This window comes from Lithobates pipiens, unplaced genomic scaffold, assembly GCF_037356315.1.
Source record: "Lithobates pipiens isolate NorthernLeopardFrog02 unplaced genomic scaffold, aLitPip1_a1.2 Scaffold_19, whole genome shotgun sequence".
NCBI lineage: Eukaryota > Metazoa > Chordata > Amphibia > Anura > Ranidae > Lithobates > Lithobates pipiens.
Genome location: NW_027507764.1, coordinates 180,997,413 through 181,012,217, shown reverse-complemented (window position 1 = coordinate 181,012,217; position 14,805 = coordinate 180,997,413). Strand labels below are relative to the sequence as shown.

Sequence of the window (14,805 nt, the reverse complement as noted above, 5' to 3'; positions counted from 1 at the left end):
TTGTCAAAAATGGTCTCTTGTTTTGTATAACACGACACTTCCACCCCATACTCATTCACATGGGGGGGGGGGGGATCTGGGGGCTTCCAGATTCCAATGAGCCGCATACCCAAGCAACCACAAACCAGGGTTGTTGGGAAGAGGCCCTTTACCCAACAACATAGGGACAAGGGGCTTTAGGGTGGAGCAGAACCCCCAAACCACCCCCCCCCCCCAGGTTGAGGGCATGTGGCCTGGTATGGTCAAGGAGGGGGGGTGGGGCACTCGCTTCCCCCCCCCCCTTTTTCCCAAGCCGCCAGGCTGCATGCTCAGATAAGGGTCTGATACACTTTAAAGGAGTTGTAAAGGGAGGCAGAAGGTTTTTTATTGTAATGCATTCTATTCATTAAGATGATAAACCTTCTGTGTGTAGCAGCCTCCCCAGCACCCCCAATTACCTACCTGAACTCTTTCTCTCCCCAGCAATGTCCGCGATTCCATCAGTTATCCAATACACTCGTTCTAATTGGCTGAGACAGAGCAGCGGCGCTATTAGCTCCTACAGCTGTCAGTCAGCCAATCAGGGGAGTGCGGGGACGGGGCCAGGTCGGGGCTTTGTGTCTGAATGGATACACAGAGCTCTGACTCGGCTTGGGAGACAACCTGTAGCAAGCTGCTGGCTGAGTGGGCACTCAAAGGAGGGAGGGGCCATGAGCAGCAAAGAGGCACCCAAGAAGAGGAGGATTGGGGCTGCTCTGGTCAAAACTAACTGTGCATAGGAGGTAAGTACAACAGAAACAGAATAGCTAAAAAATAAAATCAGCAGCAAAGGGACGGGCTGTCAATTAAACCTAATTATTACATTACCAAATTGTGCCTTGTTGTCTTAAAATAACCTACTTTACCCTGGACTAGCACTGTAATATTATGTCCCAAATTATAATCTCTCCTTTTTTTTCCCCCTAGTCTAGGGCTGGTCTGTCTCTCTTGGGTTACTGTTATTTTCAGATGCAAGACTTTGTGAATGCTGCTGACTGCTATGAACAGCTTATGCAAATCAACCCTGAAGTGGATGAGTATAAACTGTATTATGCTCAGTCTTTGTACAAGGCATGCATGTATCCAGAGGCAATGAGAGCCACATTTCTGTTGGATAACCCTGCCTACCAAAGCAAGGTAATGATGAAGGATGTATCTCAACGTCTTTCCTATTAGATCAAAAACAAAAAGCAAAAGTGTAGATGATGTGCAATAGGCAGATATTAAATAATTATCATAAATATACAGTTTTATTGTCATGTGTTCGGTAGTCACGTTTGTTTTAGGAATGTAGAGTATAAGGTTGGTAAGGCTAGTACAGTGTCCCAAGCCTGTAGTTCTTTTGTTGCTAGCCATTTGCAATCCTGAATGGCATGCAATGCCGATAGTGTTTGCGTATATAAACAAGCATGCTTGATGGCTTTTCTTGTTTTTCTTAGGTGTTGAAACTACAAGCTTGCATTAAATATGGGGAAGAGGAGCTGTCGGCAGCTAAGGTAAACTTTTTTTCATTTTTTTAACTCTATTTTATTACATTTTTATATAGATAAACACTCAAAACTCCTTTTGTGATAGTTGTTTTTTCTCAATCTTGGTCTATTAGGTTTATATTTGAAGACAGTACAAGAAAGACAATCGAGGCATTCTCAACAGTCACATATTGGTGAACGCTGTAGAGTATAGTATACGCAGGCACATATATTCAAGTGCAGGTAGTTCAGTCATTAGCAGATTTACAAAGTGGAATAATTTCAGCTGTTTAATAGTAGTATGGTATGGGTTCTCCATATCTTCCACCAGCACAAAAATCCTTAGTGGTTTGCCAGTTTATCTCCTCAAGGGATCATCTAGTGTCTGTAGTAGGATACTCCTGAAAAAGGAGAGGAAGTGTGGAAAGCTATACAGAAAGAGGGGTGAGTAATTAGGGTCAGAGAGAGCAAGAGGAACGTTTGAGTGGGAGATTGAGGTGGGTGATAGGGAGACTGATGGGGCAGATAGAATTCTCAGGAATGAAGGAAGGTAGTCTCCCCTGCCCCCAGTCCATCATGATCAGTACATGGAGGAATTAAATTTTAAGGACACCATGTTTTAAAATACTTGAGAGTAACAGAATACTGTCTAGACGCCCACGTGACTGTGTGTTGGCCCAGCCATTCTGCTGTCAAAAGATGTTCTAGAACTATGACAAAATCCAATTGCAATGCCCTTTCATCTGAAGTGGGGTCCAAGGAAATTGCCAATGGTGAGGAATGAGGAAAAGGTTGAAAAGAGGCAGATTTTTTATTTGGCAGATTTTATCTCCAGACATCATAGATAAATGAGTAATTGTTTGGATTGTTTGGGCTCTTGTTCTTGTCACTCTAAAGTAAATAGGTAAAATAGATTTCCAGATGCTTTTAATAGGGGGATGTAATGTAGGGAGGTTGGGATTTGAGAAAGCTTACAGGATAGAATATAATTGGGAAATGGAGTGCTCTGGAGGGGAGTTGCTTTAGTAAGTTCTCAAAAGACATGGGGCTGGGCGTTAACACATGTCTATTGGATATAGACTGAAGAAACGAGGCAAAATGAAAGGCAGTGGTCTGTTGTATGGGGCCCCAAAAGGGTCTCTTATGGATCTGATGTGAGTGGACCTGTTTTTAGTATCGTAACAAGTCTGAAATAAGTTTCAGCGGTCTAGTTACCATGATATGACCTAATACAAGTTTCAAATAAACTGTATAAAGGGTACCTCTACTTTCAAGGAAAAAAATATAGCGAGTAAAATAAATAAATAATATAGCAACATACAAATTTATACACAAGTCATATTGTAATTTATTGTTAATAAAAATCGTTCTTTTACATTCTATAAAGTTGATGCAATATGGCTCCTGGAGGTGTTCCATACACAGTTGGTGTACAGAATGCCCCCAGAAATGTCACTACCTGCTTGTGTGAGGAACTCTGCACAAGATGCAAGTCAAGTGTTAGGCATCCTCTGCAACAAAAATTTAATTTCTGGAAAGATACATCACATGTACAGGGATGAATCACATCTACAGGGATGCAGACCCTGCAGCTTTTCTCATCAGAGCACTCCAAGTCCACCTGTAAAAACGGACAACAGGAAGGGGGAGAGAGAGTACCACTGTCTAAGCGTAGTAGTATTAAGAAAATCCATTAAAAAAATGGATGGTAAGTGTTGCACTCACACATGCACATGGATAAAACACAGCATATCCATATGTTCAGTGGAGACATAAATGGAATTGTGGCTTTTTAAGAATACCCCAATGGATATAAAATGATAAGAAAGAGGAGAGGGAGCAAGAGTATTGCTCTCAGTGTAGTATTAAAAAAAGGCAATGGACAAAAAATGTATTAAGAGATGCTGATTAGCCGCTGGATTGCTTTTACAAGCAGTGTGTAGTGTGTGTTTGTTGTTTTTTTTTTTTATCTAATGCGTTTAACGATAGAGGAGATACCTGGGGTGTAGACCCCAAATCTCTCCATAAAGATGTCATGCCTTTATGCCTTATTTCTATCACAACGGATGTTTACATTTCTTGTGAAAGGAATAAAAGTGAACAAAAAAAATGAAAGAGACAGTGTAAAAATAAAATAAGTAAAAAAATATATATATTTTTTTAAAGCGCTACTGTCCCCTCGTGCTTGCATGCAAAAGAAAACGAATACGTAGCTCGAGCCCGCAAATGTAAACGGTGTTCACACCACACGTGTAAATTATAGCCACAAGCATTATAGCGAGAGCAACAATTCTAGCGCTAGACCTCCTCTGTAACTCTAAACTGGTAACCTGTAAAAACAATTTAAAGCATCGCCTATGGAGATTTTTAAGTACCATAGTTTAGTGTACGCAATTTTTTTTAAAACGTGACATGTTGAGTATCTACTCGTTATATCATCTTTTATATTTTTCCAAAAAATTGGGTTATAAATTGCGTTTTTTTCATAAATCCCATGTGACCTAAAAAATTGCAACAACCGCTTTTTGTTCTCTAGGGTCTCTGCTAAAAAGTGTATAAGTATACTATATATAATATAGTACAAGTGTATATAATACCAGCAAATGAAAGCTCTATTGTCTCAAAAAATGATAAAAATGTAATTTGGGTACAGTGTTTCATGACCGCGCAATTGTCAGTCAAAGTGTGACAGCGCTGAATGCTGAAAATTAGCCTGGACAGGAAGGGGGCATAAATGCCCAGTAAGCGAGTGGTTAATATCAAGTGTTTGGGTATTTAAAAAAAACAAAAGGTTTACATCAGGCAGTTCTGTTTTTCCTTTTCGAAGCCTACATTTTAAGTTTTTGGGTTCCTTTCAGAGCTTAGTAGAACAGATGCCTTCTGATGATCCAGATAGCGAGATAAATTTGGGCTGCCTGCTCTACAAAGAAGGACAATATGACGAGGCTTGCAAAAAATTCCTCACCGCCATGCAAGTTGTAGGATATAAACAAGGTACGGTAAGAAGAAATGATTTGACTTTAAAAACATGTTTTTACTAGTAGGGACAGCATTTAAGGAGCAGGTGATGTAATTGGCAAATAAATATTGATGGAGCTATTTATTAATACATAATACAGCATCACAACAGAAGAATGAAAAATCGCTTTCAGCTTAATACTTACTGAAGTAAAATTGATTTGTTGCCATGGCTCCTGAAATAGTACACATCATCACTTTCTTTTCATCGTCTTAATAAATGTGCTTGTTAAGGTTATGGATGTTTGCTTATGAGGCATTGTCTTGGCCTCCAAGTTTTCTAGATCTCAATCTAAATGAGCATCTGTGGGATGTGCAGTAAAAACAAGTCCAATCCATGGAGACCCCACCTCGCAACTTCCGGGACTTAACGTGGTCCTAAACTCAGAGTTTTTTTTATTCTATGCATTATTGGGGAAAAAAGCTCCCCACTACTTGTCCCTCTGCCCTCCCCCCAATCCCTAAACACCTACCAGGCTTCAGCGACCGCTCCACTCACTTCTTGGTTTCACAGGAGACACTGTCAGTCAAACTCCTGTAAGGAAAAAGTGGAGCGTGGCTTAGCGGCTATATGTGTGTCTATGGATGTACACAGCCTGGCTTGCAAGCACACATGTACGGGAGCACCTGGAGGAAGGAGGAGTGGTAGGTGCCAGTGGGAGACTCCTGAAGTCAGTAGTCAATGTGAAAGCATGCTAAATCCATTAAAGTGGTTGTAAACCCTCACACCCAGTGAAGTAACTTGCCTCGGGTGATACACAGAGGTGAAACCAATTCTCCTACATAAGTTGTACTTGTTTATCTGCGGCCAACTCTTCTCTAAATCCGTTCAAAGTGCTACATTTTTAAAGCTTTTCTGATTGTTCAGAAAAAGGGGTATGGAGAGCTTAACTGAGACAAGTATAGAGGTTTATGCTTTGTTCATGTCTGAAGTTTACAACTACTTTAAAATACATCTGAAACATTTCACCAACCTAAAAGCATGCTGCTTTTGACTTGCTTCTGTCTGTGTGCCTGTGCACATTAAAGTGTTACTAAAGTCTTTAAAATAGTGTATAAACACAGAGCTTGCTTGAAAAAGTTTCATAAGGTGTGGCAGCCATGGTTGGATGTCTCTGGTTCATTTTGGGGGACGGTCCTATCCTCGCAGGACCCCCTGGGGGGGCTGTGGGGGTAGGGCCGGAGGTTCGGGCTTTGTGGATGGTAGTCCCGGGTATGGGGGGGGGGGGGGACCAAACGAGGTGGTAATCTGCTACTGTATGACCTTATGTGGCAGCTATTTATGTTGAAATGATACTGCATAGGGGGACGGTGACAGGTGTGAGTGTGATGGGTGTGTGTGTGCGAATGTTGGTATGTCTGTTGTTGTATCTTTGTTTTGTTGGGGTTTTTCTGTGTTTTTGCATATAATGGTAGCAGTTTGGTTTACTCCAACGAGGCGTCTTTATTGATGCCTCTGTATTCACCTCTGGAGGGAGACTCTTTGACTTGTGTACTGTTTGCCTTATATGCTGTATGTATGTTCAAAAATATTTTAAAATAAACACCTTTTAAAAAAAAAAGTGTTACTAAAGTCTTCATTTTTCTTCAAATTAAAAGAACAAACATGTTATACTCACCTGCTCTGTGAAGTGGTATTGCTTAGAGCAGCCAGATCCTCCTGTTCTTGAATCCCCAGCGGCGATCTTGGCTCCTCCTTTTCTTTGTGTGTCCCCATAGCAAGCTGTTAGCTATGGGGACACATGGTGTGTGTTCACTCCTAACCTATGTGTCTATGGAGCCACACTTTATAGGCTTACATGGCAAGACTTAGGCCCGCCCCCCACTTCCACTTTACTGCATTTGATTGACAGCAGCAAGAGGCAATTTCTCCTGCTGCTACTTGAATGCTGTGTGAAGAGGGAGAGAGGGAAGAATAGATGAAGCCACACTCAGCGCTGATCTCTTCCCCCCTCTTCCCCTCTCTTCCCCTTCACACAAGTAAGGGGGGCACAGGGAAACTGAAAACGTTTTTTACCTTAATGCAAGCAATGCTTTTTTAAGTTTTGTATCACTTTAAAGTGATTTCTTACCAAAACTTTTAGCTTTTTTGTTTTTTATAGCATAGGGGGTTGTTGAAAACCCTGACTTATTTTTTGTGGTGCCTTGTTATGTAGATTGCCCCTCATCTCCTCTTCTGTTTGACAATTGTAAAATTTGGGGATTTCCCATCACTTTCTTTTTACGGTGAGAATGATCAGCAGGACAGACCGAGAAGGTGAATGGACCCAATAGGGGAACAAACTGCAATAGCATTTGGGGAGGCTGCACACCTATTCCACTCTATGCAAAGCAAAAGTTTTGGATATACATACACTTTGGCCCTTATGGCCACAAAAAAGTAACTTTTTTATGGAATCAGTCTGACATCAACTGTTTTATCTGCCCAAAAGCTCCTCTCTTAAATCGCTTATGTGATAGTTTTTTTTTTTTTTGTGTAGGAGCCCCCCCAGCACCTCCTAATTACTTACTTGAGCCCCATCTCCAGCGATGTCCACAGGTCCCTCGGCCATCTGGGTCTCCCCCCTCCTGTATGGCTGAGACACAGCAGCAGTGCCAATGGCTCCCGCAGCTGTCTATCCAAGTTAGTTACGGGAGAGAGGGGGTGAGGCCAAATGGCAGCTCTATGTCTGAATGGACACAGGAAGTTGTGACTCGGCTCAGGTGCCCCCATAGCAAGCTGCTTGCTGTGGGGGCACTCACCAGGAGGGAGGGGCCAGGAGAGCCGAAGAGGAACCCAAGGAGAGCAGGATCTGGGCTGCCCTTTGCAAAACCACTGCACAGAGCAGGTAAGTATAACATGTTTGTTTAAAAAAAAAAAAAAAAGACTTTACAATCACTTTAACTTACTTCTGCATCTGGAGCCCAAATCCATTTTACCTTGTTTTCAATATTCTTGTATTGTGGTTTTGCAGCAGTTGATTTAGAATGTGTTAGGCAATTGAAGAACGGTGACTGATCTATTGTTTAATTAAATTTCTCTTTTTGTTTTTTTTTCCTATTTGGACAGATTTGTCTTACAACATTGCTTTGTGTTACTATAGTATGAAACAATATGCACCAGCTTTAAAGCACATTGCAGATATAATAGAACATGGCATCAGAGAGCACCCAGGTAAATTTACTAACTTTTGTATAATTAAAAGTAATAGATGTTCCAGACTGTTTTTTATTTTTATTTATTTAAAAAATAATCCCCAGGTACATTACATCCATTGCTAAGATTTTAGCAAATGTCATTGCACCTGATTTACATGCTTGTGTTCTGTCGATACAGAAACATTAATAACGTCCTCATGTAGGAGTGTCTGTCTCCTATTAACAAATGATCAGTCGCAGTGTAATTAGAGATTACATCATTTTCTACTCATGGCCAGTAGATCACAATAACTGAAAGGCTGCAAACAGTGATGAGGATTCCTGAAATCTTACTTTATACAGATTTCTTACGTTATACAGATTTGTTTGAAAAACTACTCCATGTGTAGGGAATAAGTTCTTTGTGGCATTCCACATGTAGCACCCTCTAGTGAATAGTACAGTTTGTTTTTTGTGCTTTGAGTAGGTAAAATTTCCAGGCTGGGCTGGAAGTGACTCGGGGTAGTGCTGGGTGACTCGCAGCATCACCCGGGCCTCCTACTTCTTTCCAGAATGTTCTGGTGTTTTTTGGAAAGAGAGGTGGAGAGGAGAGGTGGAGCTGCCTGCGGTGTTCTGCGGAGCCCTGACCAATCCTCAATCTGGATTGGCAGGGGGCAGGCCCCCTTAAATACCCAGGGTCAGTCCAGCGGGGGAGGAGTTATATCGGGTGGAAGATGGAGATGGAGTGTTAGGCTGTCGAGGCGTATGAGGGAGCTCCCCAGTCTGACAATTTTGATTGTCAGTTACCTGGGCATCTCATAAGTTTCCTATCCCCATCCAAGTTAAATTCCCCTCCAATAACATACAAAAAAAAAGTGCAAGGACTGCTTTTACGTCCCTGGATGCTTGAAAAGTGTGCGCCTGGTTGGGCAGGGTGACAGAAGTACGACAACATTCAGCAGCCCCTACAGGGTGTGAGCAAAATTCACCTGAGACCATACTCTGGATCAAGTTAAGAAGTTTTTCTTTATTTTACTCGTACAAGGAGACAAGTTACAACAAAAGGACAGATATTTGCCTATTGGTTCTGACTACCTGTCACCCGTGCAATAGGGCTGCATAGACAAACAGTCAACCTGATAGACGCCTATCTGAACAGATAATTGCCCACTGGTTCTTACCTCTATGACTCGTGCGATAGGGCAGCATACATAGAGTTCAGCCTTATGAGCTCTTATCTGACTTGTCTGTCTAACAATTGTAGAACTTGAATTGATATACCCTTTTACGAGCCTTATCTTAGCCATCTCACCTAGATATGATTGGTCGCTAAGATTTATGTCAATTTTACCATAAATCTGACACCTGTTCTACAACCACACAAACGTATTCATTCCCAGAATTCCTATATGTTCATTAAAGTGATTTATAACTCATTTTGTCAAATTTAAAACACCTGTATAGAGACATTATGGCACCCAACTGTGTTAAATCAAACCCTCCTTGTCCTGATAAGACAGATTTAAGACTTCAGGAGAATTTAACTTTCAATAACCCCACTAAATGTGTTATGTCTTAACGTTTCTCACTATACACTTCTATGTGCAAAAGTACTGTATTATTTACATAAAAAAAAATATATATTTTTTTTTTAATACACACACATATCAGTGTTAAAATGTATTTTAACAGTTTTAATGAGGGCACAAGCAGACCTTTGTTTGACCCTGTCAAACTTAATTAATGTACTGTACATAACTTTCTCATATTCCACATAATTATTGCTAAACCACCTGTATAAGATGTTCTTATCTTATCTCTGTGATTTTTATGCATTACAAACCCTTAAGCTGCTTGTCTATGCCAGTGTTAATATGAAAACATTTCTAAATAAAGAAATTCAGGTAAGGCAGCGGTTTAAAGTTAAAGCTTAGTACAGTATTTATCGGCTATTAACACGTACCTTAACTTTAGGAGGGAAGTTTCAGAAAAAAAACCTTACATTTTGAAATAAGGGTCAGTGCTCTGAAGCCTCACCAGTGCCCATCAATGCAACCTGATCTATGCCCATCTGCAGCCTCTAATATGCCAATTATTGCAGCCTGTTTAGATCCCATCTGCAGCTTCTAACGTGCCCATTATTGCAGCCTCTAACATGCCCATAATTGCAGCCTGTTTAGTATACATCTGCAGACTCACCTTTGCAGATGATTGCAGTCACACTAGTGCTGGATGACACAGATCCACAATCTCCTATGTATCTGGTGCTTAGTCACTCACAGTCCTGGCTCATATGATGGACAGAGCAGTGGTCCAATGCCGGGCCAGGGGGGTGAGACTGTGTGTGACAGCGCCTAATACACAGGAGATCGCAGCTCTGTGTCATCTAGTGGCTCTCGTCCCCTCCTTCCACTCCGAGTAGTAGGGATCGGCGTATAACATGCACACACGATTTACACCTGATTTTCAGGGGGAAAAAAATGCATGTTATACACCGATAAATACAGTATATATTAAATATGAAATTCAGCTATCCATTTTAAAGAACTGTCTTATCTAAATTTCTTTAACTGAAGAATCTCAATATGTAGACTCCAATGTTCTAACTGTGCTTACTAATGAGAGCTTTCTGTTTCCCTTCCTTCTACGAGTCCATGCACACTGGCTTAAAAAAATGCTGCTCCTAAAGGAGTTTAGCGTTTTGTCTGTAGAAGGAACTAATGTTATCCTATATGTCCATGCACATTAAGTCATTTAGAGGCATATTTTAAGCTCAGCATTTAGAGGCAGATAAAAAAAACATCATGTTCTGCATTTTTGAGAGCAGTTTTTTGGCAGAAAAAAAGCTAAATGCTCTGAAAGACTAGTAAAAAAAAATTCTCAAAATTCTGCAAGAACAATAGTAAGGGAACACCCTTTCCAGCAAATGTTTAGACAGAAATAATTGTGGAATACTAGAACAAGTCAATCCAGCTCATCCAAAATGTGTTTGTTCCCTCCACTGTGATCAGTGCGCCATGATACAAGGTACATTAAAAAAAAATGTATAGCACCTCCACTGAAGATAAAATCTATTTTTATTAAGTTTATAATAACATCAAAGTCAGTGCATAAGAATGCTGCATTCATCTCCAGTGAAGGCCCCTATCATAATTTCTTGGTAAACTATAAAGCGTTTGTTACCCCAAAGCTTCATATACCGTATATACTCGAGTATAAGCCGAGATTTTCAGCCTCTTTTTTGAGGCTGAAAGTGCCCCCTCGGCTTATACTCGAGTCACCGCTGTCTGACTGCTCGATCAGCGTATCGAGCAGACAGACGGCGGACATTAAAATTCAAAAGCCGCGCCTCCTTCTCCGCCTCCGCCTGTGATAGGCGGAACACTGAATTTCCCAGCAGTCAGTGTTCCGCCTATCACGGACATCCGTTCATTCTCATACTACAGACGAGTATGAGAGGATGTCCGTGATAGGCGGAACACAGGCTGCTGGGAAATTGAGTGTTCCGCCTATCACAGGCGGAGGACGGAGGCGCAGCTTTTGAATCGTAGAATGGCCGCCGAGAAGAGCGGCGATCCATCGGCACGACACGGGACGGAGGAGGCACGGGACGGAGGAGGCACGGGACAGAGGAGGCACGGGACAGAGGAGGCACGGGACAGAGGAGGCACGGGACAGAGGAGGCACGGGACAGAGGAGGCTCGGGACGACGGCGGCTCGGGACGGAGGCTTGGGACACAGGTAGGCTGGACACACACACAAGGCTGCACGGACACACACACACACACACACACACACACACACACACACACACACAGGGATGGATGGATGGATGGATGGATACACACACACACACACGCAGGGATGGATGGATGGATGAATACACACACACACACACACACACACACACACACACAGGGATGGATGGATACACACACAGGGATGGATGGACGGACACACAGGGATGGATGGATGGATGGATGGATGGACACACACACAGGGATGGATGGACGGACACACACACAGGGATGGACGGACACACAGGGATGGACAGCCATGTCTCCCTCGGCTTATACACGAGTCAATAAGTTTTCCAGTTTTTTGGGGGTAAATTGGGGGCCTCGGCTTATATTCGGGTCGGCCTATACTCGAGTATATACGGTACCTGATATGTGCCTGCTGTACCATGTAGTTGTATGAGAAAGTATCCAGTTCTCTTTGTATTGCTTTGTTTATGTGAAATCCCTGGTGTTCCTGCTAGTCCCCTTGCTTTCCTATTATAAACTGACCACACTAAGCAGGTGAACACCGTGTGGTCAGTTCTTTAGCTATGCTGGGAACTCGGTGTGCTCTACTCTCCACCAGTGATCAGACTTGTCCTGACATGCCCCCGCTGCACAACCATTCACTGGCAAGCTCAGTGTACTGCTGCTTCTCCTTCCCCTCTTATGCAGCTGAGAACAGAGGGAATGTGATCACTTATAAAAAAGAGGGAAAAGAGTATTTTAAAATATATATATATATATATATATATATATATATATATATATATATATATAGAGAAAGAGAGAATATATATATATATATATATATATATATATATATATATATAAATAATACACAGTGCCTTGCAAAAGTATTCGGCCCCCTTGAACTTTTCAACCTTTTGCCACATTTCAGGCTTCAAATATAAAGATATAAAATTGTAATTTTTTGTGAAGAATCACCAACAAGTGGGACACAATTGTGAAGTGGAACGAAATCTATTGGATATTTTAAACTTTTTTAGCAAATAAAAAACTGAAAAGTGGTGCGTGCAAAATTATTCGGCCCCTTTACTTTCAGTGCAGCAAACTCACTCCAGAAGTTCAGCGAGGATCTCTGAATAATCCAATGTTGTCCTAAATGACTGATGGTGATAAATAGAATCCACCTGTGTGTAGTCAAGTCTCTGTATAAATGCACCTGCTCTGTGATAGTCTCAGGGTTCTGTTGAAAGCGCAGAGAGCATCATGAAGACCAAGGAACACACCAGGCAGGTCCGTAATACTGTTGTGGAGAAGTTTAAAGCCGGATTTGGATACAAAAAGATTTCCCAAGCTTTAAACATCCCAAGGAGCACTGTGCAAGCGATCATTTTGAAATGGAAGGATTATCAGACCACTGCAAATCTACCAAGACCTGGCCGTCCCTCTAAACTTTCAGCTCAGACAAGGAGAAGACTGATCAGAGATGCAGCCAAGAGGCCCATGATCACTCTGGATGAACTGCAGAGAACTACAGCTGAGGTGGGAGAGTCTGTCCATAGGACAACAATCAGTCGTACACTGCACAAATCTGGCCTTTATGGAAGAGTGGCAAGAAGAAAGCCATTTCTCAAAGATATCCATAAAAAGTCTCGTCTAAAGTTTGCTACAAGCCACCTGGGAGACACACCAAACATGTGGAAGAAGGTGCTCTGGTCAGATGAAACCAAAATCCAACTTTTTGCCCACAATGCAAAACGATATGTTTGGCGTAAAAGCAACACAGCTCATCACCCTCAACACACCATCCCCACTGTCAAACATGGTGGTGGCAGCATCATGGTTTGGGCCTGCTTTTCTTCAGCAGGGACAGGGAAGATGGTTAAAATTGAGGGGAAGATGGATGCAGCCAAATACAGGACCATTCTGGATGAAAACCTGTTGGAGTCTGCAAAAGATCTGAAACTGGGACGGAGATTTATCTTCCAACAAGACAATGATCCCAAACATACAGCAAAATCTACAAAGGAATGGTTCACAAATAAACGTATCCAGCTGTTAGAATGGCAAAGTCCAGACCTGAATCCAATCGAGAATCTGTGGAAAGAGCTGAAAACTGCTGTTCACAAACGCTCTCCATCCAACCTCACTGAGCTCGAGCTGTTTTGCAAGGAAGAATGGGCAAGAATTTCAGTCTCTCGATGTGCAAAACTGATAGAGACATACCCCAAGCGACTTGCAGCTGTAATCGCAGCAAAAGGTGGCTCTACAAAGTATTAACACAAGGGGGCCGAATAATTTTGCACGCCCCACTTTTCATTTTTTTATTAGTTAAAAAAGTTTCAAAAATCCAATAGATTTCGTTCCATTTCACAATTGTGTCCCACTTGTTGGTGATTCTTCACAAAAAATAAAAATGTTATATGTTTATGTTTGAAGCCTGAAATGTGGCAAAAGGTTTAAAAGTTCAAGGGGGGCGAATACTTTCGCAAAGCACTGTATGTATGTTCTCTCTCTCTCTCTCTCTCTCTCTCTCTCTCTCTCTCTCTCTCTCCCCCCCTCCCTCCCTTCCTCTCCTCTCCCTCCCTTCCTCTCCTCTCCTCAAGGTCCAACGAGTTGGATGCGTAGACTAGTGAGGGTGCAGGCTGAAGGAAGGTCCATCCAAATCCAAAGTGTACTGCAGAAAGAGGCAGGGATAGCCTGGCTGCCGCACACCTCACCCGGCCCGAGTGGTTAGCAGGTAAAGAAGCCTCAGCTCGATTCATCTAGACCATAACTTGGGTTGGAGTTGTGGTCTGAATTAATCGAGCTGAGGCTGCTTTTACCTGCTAACCACTCGGGGGGCTGGGTGAGGAGTTGGAAGTTGATCGATAGGAATAATCATCCTGTTGTGTATTTCCCGAATGAGCAGCGCTGCCAGCTCTAGCCCACAACACTGATCATTGTATTTGGGAAATGCTTTCCAGCAGTTCTGTTTGGGTGGAGTCAGAGTATTTTCCTCTCTTGATTCAAAATGCAATGTGTTTTGCTTCTCGGTATGTCCACATACATTGTATTGTATATTGGTGGAGTGGTATGTTTTTGCTCCAGATTGAAGGCAAGTCATCTTTTGTATCCTTCTTGTATAATGATCATAATGTTTACACATGCCTTCTCTACCCCTTCCTTTTTCTTTTCTTTTTTTTTATGTGCTAAATCTCCAATGGAAATGTTCAGCTTTATTGTTGTCTTTTTCATTTATCATTTTTTTTCTATTGTGCATCTAGAAATGTAGTTCTTTGTATTTCCCTCCAGAGCTCGGGGTTGGCATGACAACAGAAGGCATTGATGTGCGCAGTGTTGGAAACACCCTGGTGCTGCATGAAACTGCGTTAATTGAAGCCTTTAACCTCAAAGCTGGCATTGAATACCAGTTAAAAAATAGTAAGTCCAGTAAA

General features: G+C 42.0%; 1 protein-coding gene across 2 annotated transcripts in view; it reads left to right on the top strand.

Moving 5' to 3' along the window:
• Window positions 1–14,805, top strand: part of LOC143996469 (intraflagellar transport protein 70A) — an 88,747-nt gene that overhangs the window by 19,280 nt on the left and 54,662 nt on the right. For both annotated transcript variants that reach the window (XM_077491528.1, XM_077491527.1), the window contains exons 3-7: window positions 946–1,155; window positions 1,458–1,514; window positions 4,346–4,481; window positions 7,555–7,659; window positions 14,663–14,791. In XM_077491528.1, coding sequence (XP_077347654.1) covers window positions 946–1,155; window positions 1,458–1,514; window positions 4,346–4,481; window positions 7,555–7,659; window positions 14,663–14,791 — 637 coding nt within the window. The remainder of the gene's footprint in view (window positions 1–945; window positions 1,156–1,457; window positions 1,515–4,345; window positions 4,482–7,554; window positions 7,660–14,662; window positions 14,792–14,805) is intronic.